This window comes from Salmo salar, chromosome 12 (assembly GCF_965601325.2).
Source record: "Salmo salar chromosome 12, fSalSal1, whole genome shotgun sequence".
Lineage (NCBI taxonomy): Eukaryota > Metazoa > Chordata > Actinopteri > Salmoniformes > Salmonidae > Salmo > Salmo salar.
In genome coordinates, this window is record NC_138302.1 from 35,670,798 (window position 1) to 35,697,499 (window position 26,702).

The 26,702-nt window shown below is 46.3% G+C and overlaps 1 protein-coding gene and 1 non-coding gene across 8 annotated transcripts in view; both read left to right on the top strand.

Moving 5' to 3' along the window:
* usp34 (ubiquitin specific peptidase 34) overlaps nucleotides 1–25,639 on the top strand; it is a 71,577-nt gene extending 45,938 nt beyond the window's left edge. For 5 of the 7 annotated variants that reach the window (XM_045691277.2, XM_045691280.2, XM_045691279.2 and 2 more), the window contains exons 40-78: nucleotides 10–173; nucleotides 568–633; nucleotides 808–1,011; nucleotides 1,286–1,363; nucleotides 1,652–1,746; nucleotides 2,011–2,183; nucleotides 2,577–2,727; nucleotides 2,805–2,883; nucleotides 2,980–3,033; nucleotides 3,137–3,232; nucleotides 3,338–3,402; nucleotides 3,712–3,787; nucleotides 3,932–3,979; nucleotides 4,150–4,215; nucleotides 4,326–4,406; nucleotides 4,523–4,608; nucleotides 5,218–5,386; nucleotides 5,681–5,755; nucleotides 5,853–6,004; nucleotides 6,368–6,521; nucleotides 6,779–6,835; nucleotides 6,996–7,100; nucleotides 8,274–8,421; nucleotides 10,573–10,703; nucleotides 12,789–12,962; nucleotides 13,310–13,483; nucleotides 13,966–14,121; nucleotides 14,495–14,652; nucleotides 17,570–17,648; nucleotides 18,861–18,987; nucleotides 19,584–19,691; nucleotides 19,861–19,965; nucleotides 20,321–20,445; nucleotides 21,088–21,211; nucleotides 21,335–21,414; nucleotides 21,631–21,771; nucleotides 22,075–22,221; nucleotides 22,333–22,489; nucleotides 22,715–25,639. In XM_045691277.2, coding sequence (XP_045547233.2) covers nucleotides 10–173; nucleotides 568–633; nucleotides 808–1,011; nucleotides 1,286–1,363; nucleotides 1,652–1,746; nucleotides 2,011–2,183; nucleotides 2,577–2,727; nucleotides 2,805–2,883; nucleotides 2,980–3,033; nucleotides 3,137–3,232; nucleotides 3,338–3,402; nucleotides 3,712–3,787; nucleotides 3,932–3,979; nucleotides 4,150–4,215; nucleotides 4,326–4,406; nucleotides 4,523–4,608; nucleotides 5,218–5,386; nucleotides 5,681–5,755; nucleotides 5,853–6,004; nucleotides 6,368–6,521; nucleotides 6,779–6,835; nucleotides 6,996–7,100; nucleotides 8,274–8,421; nucleotides 10,573–10,703; nucleotides 12,789–12,962; nucleotides 13,310–13,483; nucleotides 13,966–14,121; nucleotides 14,495–14,652; nucleotides 17,570–17,648; nucleotides 18,861–18,987; nucleotides 19,584–19,691; nucleotides 19,861–19,965; nucleotides 20,321–20,445; nucleotides 21,088–21,211; nucleotides 21,335–21,414; nucleotides 21,631–21,771; nucleotides 22,075–22,221; nucleotides 22,333–22,489; nucleotides 22,715–23,487 — 5,201 coding nt within the window. In that variant the 3' untranslated portion in view covers nucleotides 23,488–25,639. The remainder of the gene's footprint in view (nucleotides 1–9; nucleotides 174–567; nucleotides 634–807; nucleotides 1,012–1,285; nucleotides 1,364–1,651; nucleotides 1,747–2,010; nucleotides 2,184–2,576; nucleotides 2,728–2,804; nucleotides 2,884–2,979; nucleotides 3,034–3,136; nucleotides 3,233–3,337; nucleotides 3,403–3,711; nucleotides 3,788–3,931; nucleotides 3,980–4,149; nucleotides 4,216–4,325; nucleotides 4,407–4,522; nucleotides 4,609–5,217; nucleotides 5,387–5,680; nucleotides 5,756–5,852; nucleotides 6,005–6,367; nucleotides 6,522–6,778; nucleotides 6,836–6,995; nucleotides 7,101–8,273; nucleotides 8,422–10,572; nucleotides 10,704–12,788; nucleotides 12,963–13,309; nucleotides 13,484–13,965; nucleotides 14,122–14,494; nucleotides 14,653–17,569; nucleotides 17,649–18,860; nucleotides 18,988–19,583; nucleotides 19,692–19,860; nucleotides 19,966–20,320; nucleotides 20,446–21,087; nucleotides 21,212–21,334; nucleotides 21,415–21,630; nucleotides 21,772–22,074; nucleotides 22,222–22,332; nucleotides 22,490–22,714) is intronic. The other 2 variants (XM_045691278.2, XM_045691281.2) reach the window with 1 other exon arrangement.
* On the top strand, nucleotides 4,817–4,950 carry LOC123725789 (small nucleolar RNA SNORA17). The gene has a single exon (XR_006758302.1). It is a non-coding gene; the product is annotated as a small nucleolar RNA SNORA17 (small nucleolar RNA).
* Nucleotides 25,640–26,702: the final 1,063 nt, after the last annotated feature.

Sequence of the window (26,702 nt, forward strand, 5' to 3'; positions counted from 1 at the left end):
CCCCCCCAGCCTCTCACGCCCCGTACAAGTGGGACTACTGGCCCCACGATGACGTGCGTGCCGAGTGTCGCTTTGTGGGCCTCACTAACCTGGGGGCCACCTGCTACCTGGCCTCCACTATCCAACAGCTCTACATGATCCCTGAGGCACGCCAGGCTGTCTTCACTGCGAAGGTCGGTCCTCTAAATACTGTGCTCCTCTTTCGCTCTCTTTGTCCTATCGTACCTCTCTCCCTCTTGCTTTTCTTACACCTCTCTCTTTCATTCTTTGTTTTTTTCCTGTCTTGTTCTCGCTCTCTCTCTCTCTCTCTATTAGTGATTGTAATGGATGATATTACAATGGTTCCTTTTTCACAATGCTTTAGGTTGTATGGGGCAATTTCACCTCATCCACGTGTGTGTGTGTGTGTGTGTGTGTGTGTGTGTGGGGCACTCATCTGGATGATACGCGGCAGCCATTTTGCGCATGAACGCTCATCCCACACATGCTATTTCACTCCCTCTGCCACCTGAAGAATGCTTTGATGTTGAAGTTGTGAATGTTGTTTATTAACGAGCGTTTTCCCAGTACGCAGAGGAGATTAAGCACAAGACCACCTTACTGGAGCTCCAGAAGATGTTCACCTATCTCATGGTACGCAGCCGCTCTCTCTCCTCCAGCCGTCTGTCACAACACTCTCTATCGCCTCAGTCCGTTGACAAGAACAACCAGACATTGTCCCCGTAGAGACACTGCTACTTCAATTTTGCTCCGCTCCACCTTTCTTCCATTGGCTAATTCTTCTCCTCTCTCCGTCCCTGGTTCCAGGAGAGCGAGAGGAAGGCGTACAACCCCCGTCCGTTCTGTAAGACCTACACCATGGACAAGCAGCCCCTGAACACGGGCGAGCAGAAGGACATGACCGAGTTCTTCACCGACCTCATCACCAAGATAGAGGAGATGTCCCAGGACCTGAAAAACACAGTGAAGACTCTCTTTGGTGGCGTCATCACCAACAATGTGGTCTCGCTGGTAAGAATCACTGTACTCCTTTTAAATGTTTACCGGCAACATTTCCGTAGTGCAAAAGAATTGTGTAAAGTGCAAAGCTCATTATAAACCGCTATAAATCACACTGCGAGATAACGAGGTTTACCGTCTTTTTTGTGCTTTGCACAATTCCTTTTGCGCTACAACAATTCACTGCAAAATATCGCCCTACGTGTGTTTATTGCGTTCGTGTTGGAGTGTGTGTGTGTGTGTGCGTGAAGCCATTCTCATTCAACTCATTTTCTCCGTCCAACAGGACTGTGACCACGTGAGTCAGACAGCCGAGGAGTTCTACACAGTCAGGTGCCAGGTGGCCGACATGAAGAACATCTACGTAAGCACATCGCCATCAGCATCGTTGACTTGGTTTAGAAGTGCAACCAAGTGTTATAGACTGGGATTTACCTTCCAATCACAAGTCTCAAATCTCATAGCGCTGTAGTATCACACTGCTGCCTTCTATTCAGCTTGGAATTTCTACTCTGGGAAATGGCAACTTTTCCTCAAGTCATCCTATGTGTTCTGTTAGTCTGGTGTATGTTCTACGCTCCTCGTTCTTGTGGGCGTACAGTACTGCTTGGCATGCTGCTAGAGACGTTGGTGTGTCTTGGTGTTTCCTCAGGAATCTCTGGACGAGGTGACCATCAAGGACACTCTGGAGGGGGACAACATGTACACCTGCTCCCAGTGTGGCAAGAAAGTACGCGCCGAGAAGAGGTGAGTCGACTCAAACCTCCCGAGGAGGACCCTGCTGGTCCAAACTCTCCTGAAAATCAGCAGAACCTAATACATTGGAGGTGGTAGTTGTATATTAGACATTTTTGGAATGGTTAGCTGGTTTCCCACCAGTTGATGTTGGTTTACGATTTGAAGAAATAACTGTTATTGACATCTCTAGTTTCTCTTTTTCTTTTCTTTTTTTGTCCAAGACCTGTGCTTATATTAATCTCCCTTCCCTTTCTCCATCCTGCTCCTTTCCAGGGCCTGCTTCAAGAAGCTTCCTCGCATCCTGAGCTTCAACACCATGCGCTACACCTTCAACATGGTCACCATGATGAAGGAGAAGGTCAACACGCACTTCTCCTTCCCCCTGCGTCTCGACATGACCCCCTACACTGAGGACTTCCTCATGGCCAAGGGCGACAGGAAAGAGGGTACGCGTCACTTCCTGTTCCCGACAGACCCCCAACCACCTGATTGGTTCTCCATAGGCCCTGTACTAAATTCACGTGTCACTATGCTGTCTATTTGGTGTATTTGAAATCGGGTTGAATAGCAATATGAGGAGAATTCCCTTTTCATAGTCTGTAGAAAAAGGACAAATGTGCAGGTCCTGGATAGGAAAAACGAATATTTGAAAACAATGTCGTATCTAATGCTCCGCGGTGATTTATCGCCGATATGAGAAGTTTTGATCCTCTTGATATCTTCGTCAGGTCCACCTAGCCTATCAGAGGGCAAGCTAGGTGGAGCAACCAGCATACCTTCAACCAATAATAGGAGGAATGGGTTTGCTCATTGATGTGGTCCACTATATCCTACTACAGGTTTCCGGGAGGAGGGTGGGGCTAAGGTGGCGGAGAGCTACGAGTACGACCTAATCGGCGTCACGGTGCACACAGGCACGGCGGACGGCGGCCATTACTACAGTTTCATCCGAGACATCGTCAACCCGCACGCCTACAAGAATAACAAATGGTGAAGAATATCTCTGGCTCTAGTATTGAAATCAGAATATTAAAAAAGAGGTCTCTAACTTAATTTGCTTTTCTCAGGTACCTATTCAACGATGCCGAGGTGAAGCCGTTTGATTCAGCCCAGCTAGCCTCCGAGTGCTTCGGCGGAGAGATGACGGTAAATCCTAAAATAAAGACAAAGCTCCAGTGTTTTCCTGTTCATTTATACTTTTCAATATTGAAATGTTTCGTCTCACTATCATATGTCTTTTAGACAAAAACATACGACTCGGTCACCGACAAGTTCATGGACTTCTCCTTTGAGAAGGTCAGTTTCCTAAAGTAATAATAATAATTTTCTAAAGTGAAATTTAGTTGAATAAAATGATGGGTTTTAAAGTTGACAGTTTGTAACGTGTGTCTCCCTCCAGACCCACAGTGCCTACATGCTTTTCTACAAGAGAGTGGAGCTCGAGGAGGAAAATGGCAAAGACTTCAACTTCGACGTTTCTCCAGATCTACTCGAGGTACCCGGCTGGTTACAATCTCATAGCACTCTCCTTTCTCACTTTCTTTATTCTCTCAAAACTTTGAAATACTTATTCTGTATTTCTTTTATTTTCTCTACTCAGTGGATTTGGCAAGACAACATGCAATTTCTCCAGGACAAAAACATTTTCGAGCACACATACTTTGGGTAAGTGACACATTTTTGTACTAGCCGTCATGACTGTACCTTTTCTGAAGCTAGAATGCAGATGTGATATTATTCAGAACGTATGTTAAGAGTACTTTGCTTGTGTGCCCGTGACTTGACCCTGAAATGTATAACTAAATCGATTTTACTTATGAAGTACTGGCTCAATTAAAGCTCATATCCATTCAAATATGAATACGGTTTTGATCTGTTAACATGGTGTAAGTTATGTAGGATGAAGTGTTGCCTTGGTGGATAAAAACTGGTCTGTGATCAGTGTTGTGACTCACTCTGTACTCTTACCTACAGGTTCATGTGGCAGCTTTGCAGCAGCATCCCTAGCACTTTACCAGACCCCAAACCCATCTCCCTCATGACTGCCAAGGTACGACCGCACTCCACTAAAGCCTTATTCTCAACCATAGAACTTCATTTGAAAGTCCTTGAACTTTTCACAGATTTATTTATGGCTTCATCTTTCCACTTTGAATATACTTTCCATTCTCACACTTCTCCTCCTTGGTTACAGCTTAGCACCTCATTTGTCCTGGAGACCTTCATTCACTCTAAGGAAAAGGTGAGTTGTCCTTCCTTACTGTCAGTGGATGGCTCCCTCTAGTGGCTAGATTGCAGTCTGGTTATTTTTCAGCGATTTGTAGATTTTTTTTGGCCCTCTGTTTTACAGCGTGGAAGATGGTCTGTAACTTCTAGCAAAGGTTTGTCTAAATTTCGTCTGTGTGTTTTCAGCCCACCATGTTGCAGTGGATCGAGCTCCTGACCAAACAATTCAACAACAGCCAGGCGGCCTGCGAGGTAAATTGACTGTTTGTTGAAGCACAAATCGGGGACCACATATTGTGCTGAATGGTTTTCAGTCTTTATCAGGGTAATTGCTAACTTCCTGTTTTCGTGTGGTCTTTCAGTGGTTTTTGGACCGCATGGCTGATGACAACTGGTGGCCCATGCAGATCCTCATCAAGTGCCCCAATCAGATTGTTCGACAGGTGAGAGCCCCAATCAGATTGTTCGGCACACACACACTCACACACTCACTCACTCGCTCACTCACTCACTCGCTCACTCACTCGCTCACACTCTCTGCCCTGTTGTCCTCCATCAGATGTTTCAGAGGCTGTGTATCCACGTCATCCAGAGGCTACGGCCCGTCCACGCCCACCTCTACCTACAACCTGGCATGGAGGACGGGTAGGAATGGTTGCTTATGTAGAAATCAATCAACCAGCCAGCCAATCAATCACTCACAGCTCAGAAACATGTTAATTTGTAAGCTTTATAGCGTAAACAATTGATGGCTTACGTGTACATTTTATTTTTTAGAATTTTTCCCTTATTAAACTAGTTTCTGATATCCCATGAGTCGTCTATAACGTGGCTCTCGAGCTGATCATGTTTTGCTGCCACTAGAGGCGATGCAGCGTGACATCACCGTGTTGTGTCTGTCCGTCATTAGCTGGCTGAGAGAAAGGCGCCACGTGTCACCAAGTTGTCCTAGCACTGTGGGCACTTGGAGTTTTGTGGCACAACATGGAGGGAAATGGTCACTAACCAAAGAAGTTTAGATTTGATAATGTTCCGGACAAACTCAGGGAAAACTCCCAAGTGTAATTCCACTGTATCACCTGGGTCATGTTCATTAAGGTACTCAACAGAGAACGTTTCAAAATGCTTTGCAACACAAAACGAAAATGGGAGTTCAAGGTAGTCCCTTTCAGTTTCAGTCCATTTTCATTTGTTTGGTACCGAATGAACGTGACCTGAAGTTGTCTGATGTCACTTCCTGTGTGCGGCCTCCAGGTCTGACGACATGGACGGGCCGGTGGAGGACATCGGCAGCCGCTCGTGCGTGACGCGCTTCGTCAAGACGCTGCTGTCCATCATGGAGCATGGCGTCAAGCCCCACAGCAAACACCTGACCGAGTACTTCGCCTTCCTCTACGAGTTTGCCAAGATGGGAGAGGAGGAGGTGGGTCGTGGATAACAATAGTCATTTTATAGGAATATACTCTTGACACTTATCCCAAAGGACTTAACTGTGTAAAAATGAGTTCCAAATGGCACCCTATTACCGACAGAGTGTACTACATTTGACCAGAGCCTGCTCTCTGAGTGCATACATTTTCAGTATGTTTTCTGTGATTCCTGCAGGGCGTGAACCCCATGACCTTGGTATTACCTCACCAAGATACATGGCTAAAAGTATTTTTAGAGAACAAGGTTTTTGCTAACAGTCTGTTTTTCTCTTTTCTCATTCCTCCAGAGTCAGTTCCTTCTGTCCCTACAAGCCATTTCCATCATGGTGCACTTCTACATGGGCACCAAGGGGCCTGAGAACGTAAGTATACGCTAGTTTGTGTGTGTGTGTGTTTGTGTGTGTGTGTGTGTGTGTGTGTGTTTCTGTGACGGTATGTGTAATGACCCGGTCACCCCAGCCCCAGGTGGAAGTGCTGTCTGAGGAGGAGGGAGAAGAGGAGGATGAGGAGGAGGACATCTTGTCCCTGGCGGAAGAGAAGTACCGCCCGGCCGCCTTGGAGAAGATGATAGCTCTCATCGCCCTGCTGGTGGAACAGTCCCGCTCTGAGAGGTAGGGCACTGCCGGGCAGAGATGGCCACGGCACCACTTGGGACACAGGAAAGCCATATATGGCACAGGGATTTGACCTGCTGCTCGCAAAGTGAGATTAGTCAATGGTACTGGGCAATTTGAGTATCACCCAGAACTAGAAAATTGTTGTGACTAGACAATTTGGTATTGTACATTTGCTGGGTCACAGGAAATGTTCATAGCTTTGGCGCAGGACAACATAGTGTTGGTAATACAGCCCAGAAGTTAGCTATAAATACTACCACATTCAGCACCCAATTTATCTATCAAATCCTCCCCCTTCTTCATATGCTTAATTTCACCTTCATTCTAATCTCCTTTTCTCCCTCCGTCTCTCTCCAGACACCTGACTCTGTCCCAGAGTGACATGGCAGCCCTGACCGGGGGGAAAGGCTTCCCTTTCCTCTTCCAGCACATCCGAGACGGCATCAACATCAGGCAGACCTGCAACCTCATCTTCAGCCTGTGTCGCTACAACAACCGCCTGGCCGAGCACGTACGTTTAACACGCACCGGGGCACACGCACCCACAAACAAACACGTCACCGTTGTTAATGGCAGACCCTGGCCGTGACCCCACTCTCCGAGGGTGTCTCAGGGACAGTTGGAATTTGCAAAAAGCACATTTCCAATTTGTATTAATACACACTTTTACATGTTTGAAATGGGACAAATATAAGCACCCACCAAATAATAATAATAATTATAATGACATACATACACAGACATCATTTCTCCTGTGTTCTATTCCAGATTGTATCCATGCTCTTCACCTCTATCGCTAAACTGACGCCTGAGGTAAGCACTGATGTGAGAACCTATACTTTTAATACATAATGCTCTCAATCTATTATCCAACTCAATTATTAGTTTGCACAAATCTCAATTTATCCCTTAAATGTGCTCTACTTTCTCTCATCTCTCTCTATCCCCTTCTCTCTCGCTCTCTCTCTCTGCATCCCTCTTTTAGGCGGCAAACCCTTTCTTCAAGCTGCTCACCATGCTGATGGAGCTGTCAGGTGGTCCTCCGGGCATGCCTTCCTTCGCCTCATACATATTACAGAGGATCTGGGAGGTACGGTCACACACACTCAACATAGAATCACATGTTATTGGTCACATGCTTCGTTAACAGCAGGTGTAGACTAACAGTGATCCTTACGGGCCCTTCCCAACGGTTTAGATAGAACAATTATAATAATAGAAGAAATAAATAATATCTTGGTGCTGTTACCCGTGTATATAGCCAAGTCGATGTGCAGGGGTACAAGGTCATTGAGGTAGATGTGCACATATAGGTAGGGGTCAAGTGACTCGGCAACAGGATAGATAATAAACAGTAGCAGCAGCGTATGTGATGAGTCAAGAGCTGGTGCAAAAAGGGTCAATGCAGATAGTCCGGGTAGCCATCTAGCAGTTGCCGTACCAAGCGGTGACTCAGCCAGTCAAGATTCTCTCAATGGTGCAGCTGTAGAACTTGGTTGAGAATCTGAGGGCCCATGCCAAATTGTTTCAGCCTCCTGAGCGGCAAGAGGCATTGTGTGGCCTTGACGACTGTGTTGGTGTGTGTGGACCATGATAATTCCTTAGTGAGGAACATGAGGCTCTAGACCCACGCCACTACAGCCCGTGGATGGGGGCGTGCTCGGCTCTCCGTTTCCTGTAGTCCTCGATCAGCTCCTTTTTGTCTTGCTGACGTTGAGGGAAGAGGTTGTTGTCCTGGCACCACACTGCCAGGTCACTGACCTCCCTATAGGCTGTCTTGTCGTCGGTGATCAGGCCTATCACCGTCGTGTCGTCAGTGAACTTAATGATGGTGTTGGAGTTAGGCGTTGCCACGCAGTCGTGGGTGAACAGGGATTATAGGAGGGGACTAAGCACGCGCCCCTGAGGGGACCCGGTGTTGATGGTCAGCGAGGCGGATGTCTTGTTGCCTACCCATACCACCTAGGAGCGGCCCGACAGGAAGTCCAGGATCCAGTTGCAAAGGGAGGTGTTCAGTCCCAGGGTCCTTAGCTTAGTGATGGGCTTTGAAGGCACATAGGTTCATCTGATTCATTGTTCTTTATTACATTTACATTTAAGTCATTTAGCAGACGCTCTTATCCAGAGCGACGTACAAATTATCACGTTACTTCAGTTAAACATCAATTTATTCATCTATTTGTCCTTAATCCACATTATCAAGTTATTTCAGTTAATCTTGATGCCGTTGCCTAAAATATTTGTTGCGTGTGTTCTCTCCCAGGTGATAGAGTACAACCCTAGCCAGTGTCTGGACTGGTTGGCGGTGCAGACCCCCAGGAACAAGCTGGCTCACAGCTGGGTGCTGCAGAACATGGAAAACTGGGTGGAGCGCTTCCTACTGGCCCACAACTACCCCCGTGTCCGCACCTGTAAGAACACGTGTGATGTCTTTCTCTGTCTGGAAGTTCGTACTAGCTACACTGCAAAGTATATGGACACCTGCTCGTCGTACTTGTCATTCCAAAATCATGGCCATTAAATATGGAGTTGGTCTCCCCTTTTCTGCAAAAACAGCCTCCGCTCTTCTGGGAACGCTTTCCATTAGATGTTGGAACATTGCTGCGGGGACTTGCTTCCATTCAGCCACGAGCATTAGTGATGTCGGCCATTGATGTTGGGCGATTAGGCCTGGCTCGCAGCGTTCCAATTCATCCCAAAAGTGTTCTCTGGGGTTGAGGTCAGGGCCCTGTGCAGGCCAGTCAAGTTCTTCCACACCGATCTTGACCAACGATTTCTGTATGGACCTCGCTTTGTGCATGGGGGCATTGTCATGCTGAAACAGGAAAGGGCCTTCCCAAACTGTTGCCACAAAGTTGGAAGTACAGAATCGTCTAGCATGTCATGCTGTAGCGTTAAGATTTCCCTTCACTAGAACTAAGGGGCCTAGCGCAAACCATGAAATACAGACCCAGACCATTATTCCTCCTCCACCAAACTTTACAGTTGGCACTATGCATTGGGGCAGGTAGCGTCGTCCTGGCATCTGCCAAACCCAGATTAGTCCGTCGGACTGCCAGATGATGAATCGTGTTTCATCATTCCAGAGAACGCGTTTCCGCTGCTCCAGAGTCCAATGGCGACGAGCTTTACACCACTCCAGCTTGCTTGGCATTGCACATGGTGATCTTAGTCTTGTGTGTGTGGCTGCTCGGCCATGGAAACCCATTTCATGAAGTTCCATAGAAACAGTTATTGTGCTGACGTTGCTTCCAGAGGCAGTTTTGGAACTCTGTATTGAGTGTTGAAACCGAGGACAGACGATTTTTGCGCCCTACGGGCACTCGGTGGTCCTGTTCTATGAGCTTGTGCGGCCTACCACTTTGCGGTTGAGCCGTTGTTGCTCCTAGACGTTTCCACTTCAAAATAGGGTGATTTTTGTTCATCATTCTTTTTTCCATAGTATCAACGCTCTTATTAAAAAGTGGTGCTGTGCAAGAGGGGCTTTCTCCTCTACTTCCTGTCGGTCAGGTTGCCACCAGATACAAGGCGTTAAGAAAATTAACTTTTCTTTCTTTCTTCTGGGATCTTCTGTATACACATTCTCCTCACAGTCCTTGTGTAATGATTGCACAGTGAGATCAATGGAAGGTTTATATAAGTGGGTGAACAATCCAACGCTTGGTGAATTTGGATTCAGAATGATAGGAAGAGCCGACCTCGAAGGATCATAAAGCGAACTTCTTACTGCTTATCAGACATATTTCCACTTGCCGAACACGTACTTCTCAGATGAAACATGCAGCCTCTTAACATGCAGTCCAAATTGGGCTGTGGTCTCTCAGCCTTTCATTCAACAGAATAAAACAAGAGTATAGTACAAAAATAGTGGTATCAGAATAAAAACGTTGACGTCAACAATAACAAAGGAAATAAATTCATTTGAGTAGGAGTTTCTCTCAAAAACAAGGAAATAAATACAGCAAGTAGATGGCGCTGCAACGACGTCTTTGAAAGAAGTCCATAAAGCAAACATTAAATACAGATTTCACTACAACACAACGCCACTCCATCCTGTTCAGCATTTCCATGGTTAAGCTATGTGGTGCTTTGACCCCTGGCCTTGCGCAATCATTCCTGCATCCATCTGATCTTACAGTTGACCGGGGCAGCTCTATCAGGGAAGCCCGTCCAACGTTTTTAAAGTCACTGAGCTCTTCAGTAAGGCCATTCTACTGCCAATGCTTGTCTATGCTCGATTTTATACAGCTGTCAGCAGCGTGTCCACATACTTTTGTGTATATATAGTGTAGGTTACAAAAGCTCCCCATAAAACAATGCCCTAAACGGGTTACAAAAGTGCCCTTTCATCTTGTGTGTTATTTGTTACTCCCTCTCTCGCTTCCATCCCCACCTCTCACAGAGAACCAACAGAGTGCTAGGTACCACTGCACTCATCCCCCATCATTCTCTTCTCACTCTAGCAAAATAACAATTGTGTGTAGTTAGCCTGGAAATATAAAAAGGACAGTCATTTAGACAAAATGCTTCTCTAACTCTGAATTGTCCCTCTGTCCCTCTAGCGGCAGCCTACCTCCTGGTCTCCCTGATTCCCAGCAACTCGTTCCGCCAGATGTTCCGCTCCACGCGTTCCCTCCACCTCCCCACGCGGGACCTGCCCCTGTCCCCCGACACCACCGTGGTGCTCCACCAGGTACGGGTACTCACTGCAGTCCTGTGTTCTATTAGTGTTCGGTTCTACTCATGGTACAGACGGACACCGAGAAAAGGGGGGCGTAAAATATTGTGCTTGTCCATTTCCAGCGCGCTTCTCCAGGGTGCTATTGCAGAGATGCGGCGCTCCACCAACATTCGGTCAAAAGGAAAATCGTAACGCAAATCATGTAGCCGATAAAGCATATGGTAGAATGAGCACGTAGCCTTTTCTGTAGTCTACAGGCTGCAGATACAATTTGACAATTTATTAAGACAGACACTTTTTACATCATGCAGGTTTCTCTGATCAAATGAAATGGCGCCCAATCACATAAAAAATACCCTGTCACGTTAACAAACAACGTATCCTAAAAACAGGTCAGGTCAGAGTAAAATGGACTGTCTAGAATCTACTATCACCCCGTTGTCATGATCAGTGGTTTCAAGTTTGTATCTGTACATTTTTTTGACCAGTTGATCATAGCGAAAAATTCAAATATTTCTGCATTTCCTGTTGTGCAAACACATTTCAAATAGGCTCACGATAACTCCTGATGAAGTTGGGTAGCTGATATTCAGAGCTTAAATAGCCAAATTGATTAGTCACAGGAATCGGGACTAATAATGCCAATGCAACGGCCTGTTTTCCAAATGGTGGGCCTACCATGTGTATGGGTATTCATAAAATTCCAGGGCTGGCCGACATGGTAGGCTGCACCCCAGTAAGCCAGTAGCATACCACCCTGCATCCCACTGCTGGCTTGCCTCTGAAGCTAAGCAGGGTTGGTCCTGGTCAGTCCCTGGATGGGAGACCAGATGCTGCTGGAAGTGGTGTTGGAGGGCCAGTAGGAGGCACTCTTTACCTCTGGTCTAAAAAATATCCCAATACCCCATGACACTGCCCTGTGTACGGTGCTGTCTTTTGGATGGGACATTAAACGAGTGTCCTGACTCTCTGTGGTCACTAAAGATCCCATGGCACTTATCGTAAGAGTAGGGGTGTTAACCCCGGTGTCCTGGCTAAATTCCCAAGCTGGCCCTCATACCATCATGGCCACCTAATCATCCCCAGCTTCCAATTGGCTGATTCATCCCCCTCCTCTCCCTTGTAATTATTCCCCAGGCCGTTGCTGTACATGAGAATGTGTTCTCAGTCAACTTACCTGGTAAAAAAAAAAACTGTAAAATACAAGCATGAGGCGACGTCTTTTGGACGTTTTTTTGTTGTCTCGCCTAGGGCGGCAGAAAGGCAAGGACCGTCCCTGCGTGCAAGTTACACAAGCATATATATTTATACCCCGACTAGGCGGATTTCCCCTTCTTGTAAGTCTAAGATAAACAATGAGTCTCTGTTGCTGGACGGAAACTAGGTCTGTGCCTCTCTTGTTGGTGTCCAGAACCTTCTGTGGCCGAGTGTGTGTCTGTGTGAGAGAGAGAGCTGTAGTTAGTGTCGCTGGGGCCCCTCTGGTCCCCCACAGATGTTTCCTCCCTCTTCAACTCTTGTCCTCACATTGATGTTGAGTTCCACCTCTCCTTGCCCTTGTTGCTCACAAACTAACTTGGCTTAACATCAACCTGACTGTTGCTCTCTTACCTACTTCCTTAGTGTTCATATACAGCACCAACGGTGTGTGACCTGAGACCGACACTTTGTACATCCCCTTGTCGCTACAATAACACATAAGCTCCAACAACCTAACCCACAACAAGATTACTACCACTAATGAGCTAATTATACAGTTAAAATGGGGTCAGGTCAAACGGTGTCCATCATTAGTGGACCAATCAGGTCTCTGCAATAATATCCATATCCTGGTATTTTCTGATCACCTGCTCAGACTTTGGATGATATCTTCTATTTCGAAGACTTCAAGTACAGATATTTTGTTGAAACTGGGATTAGTGGATTTAATTTACAACCCATAAAGGAGACTAACTGTGTCTTTTGAAGAAATTGTATTATGCATGTACAACGATTAGATTGAAGTGTCCGTGTTTCAGAGGAACCGTTTTGAAGTTATGGTTATTTTGTATGAAAAATAGAGAATAATATCTCCAGTCTTTCCCTTGGCTCCTATACCAGGTGTACAACCTGCTTCTGGGCCTGCTGGGCCGGGCCAAGCTGTACGTGGACGCGGCGGTGCATGGGACCACCAAGCTGGTGCAGTACTTCAGCTTCATGACCTACTGCCTCATCTCCAAGACGGAGAAGCTCATGTTCTCCGGTTACTTCATGGACCTGTGGAACCTCTTCCAGGTGAGGGGATGGGAGGGTGAAAGGGCTTTGTTTGCTTCGGGAAGAGTTGAGTGCGATAAATTAGACTAGTATTATATTTGCATATTATTCATAAAGTCATTAGAAGTTTGTCTGTGCGTTCACCGCACTACACTACAATAAATACAGGTGTTTAGTACATCTCAAGGCGTACACTTCAAATAAAACAATGAAGCATATCAACTACTTTTAGATTTGTTTGGTTTCTCTTCCTCTGTGGTGTGTTCACCTACACACACCTTATTGAAGAATAACATTAGTGATAGTAATGAAATAATTCAGCTGCAGTAAGAACACTTGTCTGATCTTTCTCCATGTTTCTCTGTCAGCCCAAGCTGTCTGAACCAGCCATCGCCACGAACCACAACAAGCAGGCCCTGCTCTCCTTCTGGCACAACGTCTGTATGGAGTGTCCCGAGAACGTCCGGCTGGTCGTCCAGAACGCCGTGGTCACTAAGAACATCGCCTTCAACTACATCCTGGCCGACCACGACGACCAGGAGGTGGAAATAATAAATATAGCTGCAAAGACAGCCTAATTATAAAAATGTAAATCTAGATGCGAGCAGAGGTCCTAGCAATAGGACCAGTACCACTTGGTCAACCGTTGGGAAGCATGACACTAAAATGGGCAAAGGCGATACCAATCTGAAGCATGTTTAGGAAGTTGCATAATTCTACCTCCAGTAGGTGATGAGTTGTGTGGTGCACGTTTTCCACAACCACTTTTAGGACTAATGCTTCCACGCTACTGCCACAGACTACTGTCCATTCCAACTTCATGTTTACCCAACTCCCTGCACCTACGTCCAACAGTTCAGTAGTTTTAACCTTCAGTGCAAAGAAGCGTCTTCGACTAGCGTTGAGCGGCGGTCTCTGAAACTTTTCTTAGCTGTTTATCCAGGAACAAGTTGTAAATGTACAAATGTTACTAGCAGGAACACAAGTCGCTAGAGGCGAGTCTGAAAGCCTGCTTTCCCAACAGGTGGTGCTGTTCAACCGGGGAATGCTGCCGGCGTACTACGGCATCCTGAGGATGTGCTGCGAGCAGTCGCCCGCCTTCACCCGTCAGCTGGCCTCGCACCAGAACATCCAGTGGGCCTTCAAGAACCTGACGCCGCACGCCAGCCAGTACCCAGGGGTGGGTGGTCTGACTGACTCTGTCCCTTTGTGTATAATGGGAAGATTACCTGATTTGACTGGGTGCTGGTGTGTGACTGTCAATCTATCTGTTTTCTCTTACTGCCTCAGGCAACTATCTTACCCCTCTGTTATACTGCCTATGTCCATGACCCCCTCAGTCATGTGCCCTGTCCAGAAACATCCCCTAGGCACTTCCTGAAGAGATCAGATGGGTAGTAGTGGGGGCTGATGTTTCTAGATGGGCTCTCTGACTCCTGTATGAGGTTGATTTGCGTTTGTCTCTGTTGAATCTCTGACCACTGTCTGGTGTGTCTGGTGTGTCTGGTGTGGCTGGTGTGTCTGGTGTGTCTGGTGTGTTTGTCCCCCTGCAGGCGGTGGAGGAGCTGTTCAACCTGATGCAGCTGTTTGTGGCCCAGCGGTCGGACATGAGGGAGGAGGAGCTGGAGGACGTCAAGCAGTTTAAGAAGACCACCATCAGCTGCTACCTCCGCTGCCTGGACGGACGCTCCTGCTGGACCACACTCATCAGGTAACACACAGAGAGGACAACACACACACACACACACACACAGAGAGGACAACACACACACACACACACACACAGAGAGGACAACACACACACACACACACACACACAGAGAGGAGAACACACACACACACACACACACAGAGAGGAGAACACACACACACACACACACACAGAGAGGAGAACACACACACACACACACACACACAGAGAGGAGAACACACACACACACACAGAGAGGAGAACACACACACACACACACACAGAGAGGAGAACACACACACACACACACACACACACAGAGAGGAGAACACACACACACACACAGAGAGGAGAACACACACACACACACAGAGAGGAGAACACACACACACACACACAGAGGAGAACACACACACACACACACAAGAGGACAACACACACACACACACACAGAGAGGAGAACACACACACACACACACACAGAGGAGAACACACACACACACACAGAGGAGAACACACACACACACACAGAGGAGAACACACACACACACACAGAGGAGAACACACACACACACACACACACAGAGAGGAGAACACACACACACACACACACACACAGAGAGGAGAACACACACACACACACAGAGAGGAGAACACACACACACACACACAGAGAGGAGAACACACACACACACACAGAGAGGAGAACACACACACACACACAGAGGAGAACACACACACACACACACACACAGAGGAGAACACACACACACACACACACAGAGAGGAGAACACACACACACACACACACACACACACAGAGAGGAGAACACACACACACACACACACAGAGAGGAGAACACACACACACACACACACAGAGAGGAGAACACACACACACACACACACACAGAGAGGAGAACACACACACACACACACACAGAGAGGAGAACACACACACACACACACACAGAGAGGAGAACACACACACACACACACACACAGAGAGGAGAACACACACACACACACACACAGAGAGGAGAACACACACACACACACACACAGAGAGGAGAACACACACACACACACACACAGAGAGGAGAACACACACACACACACACACACACAGAGAGGAGAACACACACACACACACAGAGAGGAGAACACACACACACACACACACACACACACACACACAGAGGAGAACACACACACACACACACACACAGAGAGGAGAACACACACACACACACACACAGAGAGGAGAACACACACACACACACACACAGAGAGGAGAACACACACACACACACACACACAGAGAGGAGAACACACACACACACAGAGAGGAGAACACACACACACACACACAGAGAGGAGAACACACACACACACAGAGAGGAGAACACACACACACACACAGAGAGGAGAACACACACACACACACAGAGAGGAGAACACACACACACACAGACAGACACAGAGAGAGGGGAGATCGCGCACAGGGGGCAAGGGAGGGGGAACCTGCTCACTCACACTTGCCACCAGGGTCATGTTCATAAGGCACCACATGGAAGAAAAAGGACAAACAGGGACTACCTGGAATTGTCCAATAGGACACAATCATTTGTTGCAAAACGTTTTAAAAACATTTGCATGCCCAAATGAACACGGCCCAGATAAGAAGCATCTGCAGAGCTTTAAAATATGAACACATGGCAACCTAACCAGAGAGATGCCTTTTTAGAGAATCACATGGTAACCTAACCAGAGAGATGCCTTTTTAGAGAATCACATGGTAACCTAACCAGAGAGATGCCTTTTTAGAGAATCACATGGTAACCTAACCAGAGAGATGCCTTTTTAGAGAATCACATGGTAACCTAACCAGAGAGATGCCTTTTTAGAGAATCACATGGTAACCTAACCAGAGAGATGCCTTTTTAGAGAATCACATGGTAACCTAACCAGAGAGATGCCTTTTTAGAGAATCACATGGTAACCTAACCAGAGAGATGCCTTTTTAGAGAATCACATGGTAACCTAACCAGAGAGATGCCTTTTTAGAGAATCACATGGTAACCTAACCAGAGAGATGCCTTTTTAGAGAATCACATGGTAACCTAACCAGAGAGATGCCTTTTTAGAGAATCACATGGTAACCTAACCAGAGAGATGCCTTTTTAGAGAATCACATGGTAACCTAACCAGAGAGATGCCTTTTTAGAGAATCACATGGTAACCTAACCAGAGAGATGACTGATGCCTTTTTAGAGAATCACATGGTAACCTAACCAGAGAGATGACTGATGCCTTTTTAGAGAATCACATGGTAACCTAACCAGAGAGATGCCTTTTTAGAGAATCACATGGTAACCTAACCAGAGAGATGCCTTTTTAGAGAATCACATGGTAACCTAACCAGAGAGATGCCTTTTTAGAGAATCACATGGTAACCTAACCAGAGAGATGACTGATGCCTTTTTAGAGAATCACATGGTAACCTAACCAGAGAGATGACTGATGCCTTTTTAGAGAATCACATGGTAACCTAACCAGAGAGATGACTGATGCCTTTTTAGAGAATCACATGGTAACCTAACCAGAGAGATGCCTTTTTAGAGAATCACATGGCAACCTAACCAGAGAGATGCCTTTTTAGAGAATCACATGGTAACCTAACCAGAGAGATGCCTTTTTAGAGAATCACATGGTAACCTAACCAGAGAGATGCCTTTTTAGAGAATCACATGGTAACCTAACCAGAGAGATGACTGATGCCTTTTTAGAGAATCACATGGTAACCTAACCAGAGAGATGACTGATGCCTTTTTAGAGAATCACATGGGCACGGTGTTTCTTTTGAAATGAAAGCTGTGTGAAATCCTGTATATGTCTATGATATAATGTATCTGGTGTTTTGTGTCTTCATTCCCAGTGCCTTCCGTGTGTTACTGGAGAACGACGAGGACAGACTACTGGTGGTCTTCAACAGAGGACTCATCCTGATGACAGAGGTACGACGAGACCTTCTGCACACGTTTACTAGTTATGGTCATCAGGCTTATATTGAACCATTTATACATTGCATCATTTCCCTGGCTTGTTTATTATAATTCTGAGTTTGTTTTAGGAAAGTGGGGTTGGGGGTAGACTCGTCACATTTCCAAGTCTCGTTCATCACTCAGCCGAGTGAAAGCGGAAATCAAGACTTGGTTGGAGTTAACGGGTTAATAATATGAGCTTTTTAATGTAGTTTATATCCAATATAGTTTCTCAAACTAAAGGGTGTTTATAGAGGTTCATCATGACATCAGCTGTTACATAAATCATGTCCTGTCCTTTGACATGCCCCTCCCTCCTCCCTCCCTCCCTCCCTCCCTCCCTCCCTCCCTCCCTCCCTCCCTCCCTCCCTCCCTCCCTCCCTCCCTCCCTCCCTCCCTCCCTCCCTCCCTCCCCCTCTCCCTCCCCCTCTCCCTCCCTCCCTCCCTCTCTCCCTCTCTCTGCATCCTGCAGTCATTCAACACCCTGCAAATAATGTCAGTAGTTTGATAGTTTCTTCATTGTGAACTGTATCCAGTAAAATGATATTTTACTGTAAAGTGTAGGAACGTTAAGCGTCAATGTAGGTTTAATTTCAAACATAAACTGTTGCCTGTCATTTGACCTGTCTCTCTGTGTCTCTCTCTCTCTCTCTGTCTCTCTCTGTGTCTCTCTGTCTCTCTCTGTCTCTCTCTGTCTCTCTGTGTCTCTCTGTGTCTCTCTGTGTCTCTCTGTGTCTCTCTGTCTCTCTCTGTCTCTCTGTGTCTCTCTGTGTCTCTCTGTCTCTCTCTGTCTCTCTGTGTCTCTCTGTGTCTCTCTGTGTCTCTCTGTGTCTCTCTGTGTCTCTCTGTCTCTCTGTGTCTCTCTGTGTCTCTCTGTGTCTCTCTGTGTCTCTCTCTGTCTCTCTCTGTCTCTCTCTGTCTCTCTCTGTCTCTCTGTGTCTCTCTGTGTCTCTCTGTGTCTCTCTGTGTCTCTCTCTGTCTCTCTCTGTCTCTCTCTGTCTCTCTCTCTGTCTCTCTCTCTGTCTCTCTCTCTGTCTCTCTCTCTGTGTCTCTCTGTGTCTCTCTCTCTCTGTCTCTCTCTCTGTCTCTCTCTCTGTGTCTCTCTCTGTCTCTCTCTCTCTCTCTCTCTCTCTCTCTCTCTCTCTCTGTCTCTCTCTCTCTCTCTCTCTCTCTCTCTCTCTCTAGTCGTTCAACACCCTGCACATGATGTACCACGAGGCCACAGCGTGTCATGTGACGGGGGACCTGGTGGAGCTGCTGTCCATCTTCCTGTCGGTACTCAAGGCCACGCGGCCCTATCTGCAGCGCAAAGGTCAGCAAAAGCTACCCACACTCCCCCTCTCTGGATGTTGTAACTTTAATGGGTTACAGAGTTCATGTTTATTCATTGAGCTGTATCTAAAGATATTTTATATGTAAGAGTAAAATATTTGTAGAATTCATGTGATGGAGATTGAGAGAACTATGTACATATTTCTGTTGTATAAGTTAGTATTGGATTACGCTATTGACTGCAAGTACCAGAATGCCTTGCGACAGGAAGTTTTTAAAAAAAGAACACGCCAGTTATGTGACAAGTATCCTGGCTTTCGCTAGCAACTTTTTTTATTGTTTTGTAGAATCTAAAGTGGTAAAATGTGAACAAGTATTATTACTAAAACTAAGCTTTCATGTCACAACCGACATCCCGAGTCGTTACTTTGAAGATATTTATTCTATACTGACCACCTACCTTTCCAAGTCAAATGTTCTGTCTCCCATTGACATCAATGCTAATGACTAAGAGAATATTTGACTGAAGTGAAAGTTAGGATTCACCCCCTTGTGAATAAGCCCTGTGTTCTTCTGTCACAGCCTTTTTATTTAAGGACCCTGGTGTAACGTCTCTGTATAACTGTTCTCCTATAGACGTGAAGCAGGCTCTTATCCAGTGGCAGGAGAGGATTGACTTCGCCCACAAGCTGCTCACCCTCCTCAACTCCTACAGCCCCCCGGAGCTCCGCAACGCCTGCCTGGGTGAGAGAACACACACACACCATTTGGATAATATTTGACCACATTTCCCCTCTAAACTATTCCACATCGTATATACAATAGACCTTTGGAACAATTCAAATCCCTCGACGTGATGCCACAACTAGTTCCTGTGTGTTTCTGTCCCGTCCCCCCCCCCCCCCCCGTCCAGATGTCCTGAAGGAGCTGGTCCTGTTGAGTCCCCATGACTTCCTGCACACGCTGGTGCCCTTCCTGCAGCACAACCACTGCACCTACCACCACAGCAACATCCCCAGTGAGTCCCTCTCCAACTGCTACGCTAACAACTAATGTACTGACGCAAGTTAACGAGGACCAACACAAGCAATCATGAAAATAATAATGATGAAGAAGACTACACAGTTGACGTATTATATGTAGCAGCATGCTGTCATAAGAACCCTGGCTCTGTCTGTAGCCTCTGGTTCTCCTAGTGCAGGCCAGAGTACCGGGGAGTCTCTGACTGTCCTGCAGATATTGAGAGAGAAAATAAACATGTTTTTTTTGTCCAAATCTCCCGTTGACTTAAATGTTGCTGTAGATTTGCGTGAGACCAGGTAGGATTTGTCCCTCTGTGATTTGTGTGAATGTGACTGTCTCTTTGTACACAGTGTCCTTTGGGCCTTACCTGCCCTGCAGAGAGAACATCAAGCTGATGGGAGGCAAGAACATCATCAGACCCCCTCGTCCTGAACTCAACATGTGCCTCCTGCCTTCCATGGTGGAGACCAGCAAGGTGTGTCTCTCTGAATAGTACCACTGCTTTGTCTCTTGGCCGATTCATCAGTTTCTTAACATGAGCTTTGTGCCAAAGACTGTCTTCATCTTAAGTATTGATGGTAGTTAACAGACCAGTGGTCTTAATGCTGAAGAGGATCTTTGTTTTTGGGGAGATTGTTCTCGATAGCTTACCTGGTGTCTTCTCTTAAATGAAATGTGTCCTACCTGGTTAAAAGAATGGTTGGATAAGTGGAAACGGTGCCCGGTAGGGCCGCAGCTGATGTTTCTTCGCAGTTCAAGGTCTGTTCATTCCGTGTGTATGTTTGCGCTAGTGTGGTCTTCTTGCTGTCGTTGACAATGATCATCAACTTCCATGTCTCTCTCTCTCCTTTCTCTCTCTCCTTTCTCTCTCTCCTTTCTCTCTCTCCTTTCTCTCTCTCCTTTCTCTCTCTCCTTTCTCTCTCCCCTTTCTCTCTCTCCCCTTTCTCTCTCTCCCCTTTCTCTCTCTCCCCTTTCTCTCTCTCCCCTTTCTCTCTCTCCCCTTTCTCTCTCTCCCCTTTCTCTCTCTCCCCTTTCTCTCTCTCCCCTTTCTCTCTCTCCCCTTCCTCTCTCTCCCCTTCCTCTCTCCCCTACCTCCTCTCGCTCCTTCCTCTCTCAGGGTAAAGATGAGGTGTATGACCGGATGCTCCAAGACTACTTTCTGTCTTACCACCAGTTCATCCACCTGCTTTGTCGAGTCGCCATCAACTGCGAGAAGTTCACAGAGACCCTTGTCAAACTGAGTAAGTGGGGGTTTGTGTGTGGATGCATTTCTAATGTTTCTCTATCTAATGACCTAAGAGGCTCTATGGTTGTGTATGTGTGTATCTGGGGTCTCCAATATGACCATGTCTCTCTGACTCCAGGTGTCCTGATAGCGTACGAGGGCTTGCCTCTGCACTTGGCCCTCTTCCCCAAGCTGTGGACGGAGCTTTGCCAGTCTCAGGTAAATAACACACACTTACACAGACGTGCGAACACACACTTTAACACAAACACTCACTCAAATACAGTCACTCACACTATTTCTCTCACTTGCAAACACACTTAACACACATCTGAAACACACTTAACGCGCATCTCAAATACACTTAACCCGCATCTAAATCTACAAACACACTAATTGTACACTGTCACTGACATCTCCTGTACTGTTCTGTAGTCAGCCCTGGCTAAGACGTGTGTGAAGCTACTGTGCGAGGACCCGGCCTTCGGCGAGTACATCAAGTGCATCCTGATGGATGAGAGGACCTTCCTCAACAACAACATGGCCTACTCCTTCCTCACCTGCTTCCTGCACAAGGTAGCCATCTTGGAGCCATCGCTACCATCCGTTTATTTCAACGCTGACAGCCTCTGCTTTAGCCTGTTTATAGCCTGTAATTTCATTTATGCATCCAATGACGAAGTGCACCCTTTACCAAGGTTTCATGCGTAGCCTGAGTCCCAGATCTGTTTTGCCATCTTATCAACTTCAAATGACCCCAATGATGTTGGCGAGACGGCATAATCTGATCTGGGACTCAGGCCAACCCCTTGCTACTTTAAATACCAAGTTGATGTGCCTTGCGAGTGCATGACCGTAAGTGTGTGTGTCATCTCTCAGGTCCAGAGCCAGGTGCTGTCAGGCCCCAGCTGCGCCAACCTGATCAGTCTGCTGGTGACCAACCTGCTGAACGAGTACCACAGCCTACAGCCCGAGCTGGCCTCGCACCGCCTGGAGCTGAGCAAGACCAGCGGCCTCCTCAACGCTGTCTGTACCCCTTATTCATACACTATTCGCGCCTTATTCACATTCTGATGATGCACTATTCGCGCCTTATTCACTTTCGGTTCTTTTGTCTCTCTACCTCCCTCTCTTTAGGACCTGCGAGCGTTGGCGTTGATGTTGTCCATACACACACCCCAGGTGCTGGACCCGGCTCTGGGTCCGGCCCTGCAGGAGTTGCTGTCCAAGTGTAGCGCCTGTGTGCAGCAACGCAGCGCGCTCGAACAGGAGGCCAAGGACCGCAAGGCCAAAGGTACGACACACACTCATGCATACAGTATACTGTCACAAACATGAAACATTTAAACGCTTTGATGGTAGTCAAGTGTGGTGTCCCTTTCAGCCTATTGTCACATAACAGGGTTGGACTCTATCATTTAAACTCGTTGGGAAATGATGAATTGAAGTTGAAAATGCTAATGATGGCAGTACCTGTACACAATGTGAAGGTTAATCACCTGAGTTTCTTCTCTCTCAGCGGAGGAAGAGGGCGCCACCCCAGTGAAGCGCCGGCGGATGAGTAGCGACGACGGCCCCGGGGAGGGCACCAGCGCGGGCACCAGCACCGGGGGTGTGACCGTTTCCGGACCCACCTGCGCCGCCGCCTCATCCCTCCCCCCATGTGTCGAGCTGAAGCCGGAGCACCAGGAGGCACTGACTCCCACCAGCACCTCGGACACAGAGACACGGGACTCCTCGTCCCTCATCGACCCGGGAACCGAGCACGACCCGCCCTCACCGGATCCTACCGCTGCCACCAGTTGCAGCCAACCCCCAGGGGACACCTCCCCCAAGGAGGAGAAAATGGAGGCTTCCTCTTCCTCGTCGTCCTCATCATCATCCTCTTCCTCCCTCCCGGAGACGGGAGAGTTGTCGTACGGCGGCGGACAGGGGGGGGAGGAGCTTCAGTTGTCTCAGACTCAGCAGGCAGCGATGGCAGGAGCGGAGGAGGAAGAGAGGAGGGAAGCAACGGCGGCAATGGCTGAGACAAAGGAGGAGAGGGAGACGGGCTCTAAGACTTGCGGAGGCTCGGCCGCCCTGGCCTCGGAGGACCTGGCCTTCCCATCTGCCCTGGGGCTGGCAGGAGAGGGGCCGGAGGTCCCAGGGTGCAGTAGCCACGCCCCCTCGCAGGCTCTGACAAACTCGGCCCCGCCTCCGGACACACTGGAAATGCTCTACAGGACAGTGGAGGCCACTATCGCCGTGGTTACAAAACTATCTGGGAAAGGGCCCTGCTCCGCCTCCTCGTGACATCACCATTATTATTGTCAGCACCATGAGCCCTTTTAATATCTTTTTTTTGTCTGTTATTTCTTTTCTCTAAATTAATTATGCTCTTTCGTTTAACACTTTTCTTTCCCTGTTTTCATCCTTTCGTTTGTCGTTTCCCTTTTCTCTGTGTGTTGCGTTGGCCTCTGCTGATGTGTTTCTATCGATTGGCTCTTGTGCTCCGGTATGTCACGTGATCTCTCTTCTCCGGCTTCAATGACAGAAGAAGGCGCTAGACGGCATGCTCCCAAATGACTATAAACATGCACAGCCGCCGATCCATTGGACGAAAAAGATCAAGTTATAAAAAACTATAGCACATTTTTTCTAAGGGCAAAAATAACGTTGTTTTTTTTTAACTGATTTCAGAGTTCTTTTTGAAGTGTTTTATTTGTTTGAGGTTGCTGTAATGGGGAAAGGTTTACAGAAATTTTAGTCTCTTCTGTATGCAATTTAATTTGATTGCATTTTTACTCTGTATAAAATGGTGTCCTCTGTGCCAGTTTTGTACTTTATGAAAGAGGCAAAAGTTGCCTTGCTTTTTTCTGTGGTTAATATCCAAACTAAGTTTACCTGTACATTAAAAAAGAACCACAAGAAACTTGATTCTGTAAAGAATCTTCTCTAGTTGTTGCCTGGCGGTGTATATGAAAACGATAGATATATATATCTTTATATATATATAATGGTGCTTTATTTGACACGATATCTGTGGGTGAAATAAAGCAGACTTGGTGTGACAGTAGGAGCTTTATTTTATTTACTGAAAATACATTCCATATTGTCCTTCTTGCTTCTGGTTTTATTTTATTTTTTTTCAATATAGGATGAATTAATAAATTGTAATATGTATAATTATGAACTGGAAACGACAATGAGCTATGATACATTTTCTATAGCATCCTCAAACATCCTGGAGTAAATCAGATTGATTTAGCAATGTGATTGACTTACTGTTTTAAGGATTCCCCCATACAGCCTTTTATTATTTTTATTTAATCTTTATTTAATTAGTCAAGTCAGTTAAGAAGAAATTCTTATTTACACTGATGGCCTAGGAACAGTGGGTTAACTGCCTTGTTCAGGGGAAGAACGACAGATTTTTACCTTGTCAGCTCGGGGATTCGATCTAGTAACCTTTCGGTTACTGGCCCCAACGCTCTAACCACTAGGCTACCTGCCGCCCCAAGCCTTCACCATGGTCGTAAGGTTTACTAGAATGTTTCCAGACACATTACACTATGCGTTACACTGCTGTGTAATTGAACCTTGTCTTTATCAAATCAAATGTATCGCATTTAGATGGAGTATGTTTTCTAGAGAAACCTGATCCTTGGACTGCAGCAGTTTTGAGAGAGGTATTTGGGGAGACTGTGACAAAATGGCCGCTGCTATTAGCTCTGCTCTTGTTTTTTTTACTCCGTCTGGTTTTACTTTACACCTTAACAATCTGTCTGACTGGGTCGTATGTTGTGATGGTGAAAGTCGTGCACACCCCAATGCTAGATCACTGTTTTGAAACAGATACACAGTCTAGAAACTGTCCTTGAGGAGATGACATAGCGTTACTCTACATTTCCCGATCCTGGTCTTGAGAGACCTGTGTGTGTATGTTGACGGTATTTTATCATAACATCCTGTTAAATTTGTGTTGATTTGTTACAGGGTACTGAAGACCAGCTTACACAGGGACCCTTCGGGCAGGTGTGTGATTTGCGGTACAACGGGTCAATTTCAACCCCCCCAATAATATGCCATGATAAGTTTGGTTTCCCACTGTAAAGCGCCAAGCACCTACAGGCTTTCTGGCTTTGCACCACAGAATCAGTTCCTTATTTTATGATCGTATCTCCCCACTGCCAAATATGCTTTTGGCTGCGCCGGCCCATGGTAAGCGCATAAATGCGCACAATGCAGTATAGGCTACACTCGAATGTTCCAAAATGCAATTGGCGGGAGCCGTCGTAAAAAGCGCACCGTATGTCAGTGGTATTATGTGACCGAGATGAGCATTTAGAAAGAGGGGAGATCTAAAGATGCAACAGCTAGCATGGGTTGCTAATATGACTAGGATTGTCTTGGGCTGCTGGACTACGAATTACATTTTAAAAATAATAAACATTATTTACAAGTATTCAGACCCTTTTGCTATGAGACTTGTAATTGAGCTCAGGTGCATCCTGTTTCCATTGATCATCTGTGATTTTTCTACAACTTGATTGGTCCATCTTGGGTAAATGCATGATTTGGAAAGGCACACAAATCAAATAATTTTATTGGTCACATACACGTATTTAGCATTGTTATTGCGTGTGTAGCGAAATGCTTGTGTTCCTAGCTCCAACAGCGCAGTAGTATCTTAACAATTCACAACAATACACACATCTAAAAGTAAAATAATGGAATTAAGAAATATTAGATTGAGCAATGGAGTGGCATTGACTAAAATACAGTAGAGTAGAATACAGTATGTATATATATATATATATATATATATATATATATATATATATATATATATATGAGATGAGTAAAGCAGTATATACTGTAGGCATTATTTAAACATTATAGTGACTAGTGTTCCATTATTAAAGTGGCCAGTGATTCCAAGTCTATACAAGTTGAAGTCGGAACATATACTTAGGTTGGCGTCATTAACTAATTTTTTTAACCACTCCACACATTTGTTAACAAACTATAGTTTTGGCAAGTCGGTTAGGACATCCACTTTGTGCATGACACAAGTAATTTTTCCAACAATTGTTTACAGACAGATTATTTCACTTATAATTTACTGTATCACAATTTCAGTGGGTCTGAAGTTTACATACACTAAGTTGACTGTGCCTTTAAACAGTTTTGGAAAATTCCAGTAAATGATGTCATGGCTTAAGAAGCTGCTGATAGGCTAATTGACATCATTTGAGTCAATTGGAGGTGTACCTTCAAACTCAGTGCCTCTTTGCTTGACATCATGGGAAAATCAAAAGAAATCAGCCAAGACAGAAAGAAAATTCTAGACCTCCACAAGTCTGGTTCATCTTTGGGAGCAATTTCTAAATGCCTGGAGGTACCATGTTCATCTGTACAAACAATAGTACGCAAGTATAAACATCATGGGACCACGCAGCTATCATACCGCTCAGGAAGGTGACGGATTCTGAACGTACTTTGGTGCGAAAAGTGCAAATAAATTC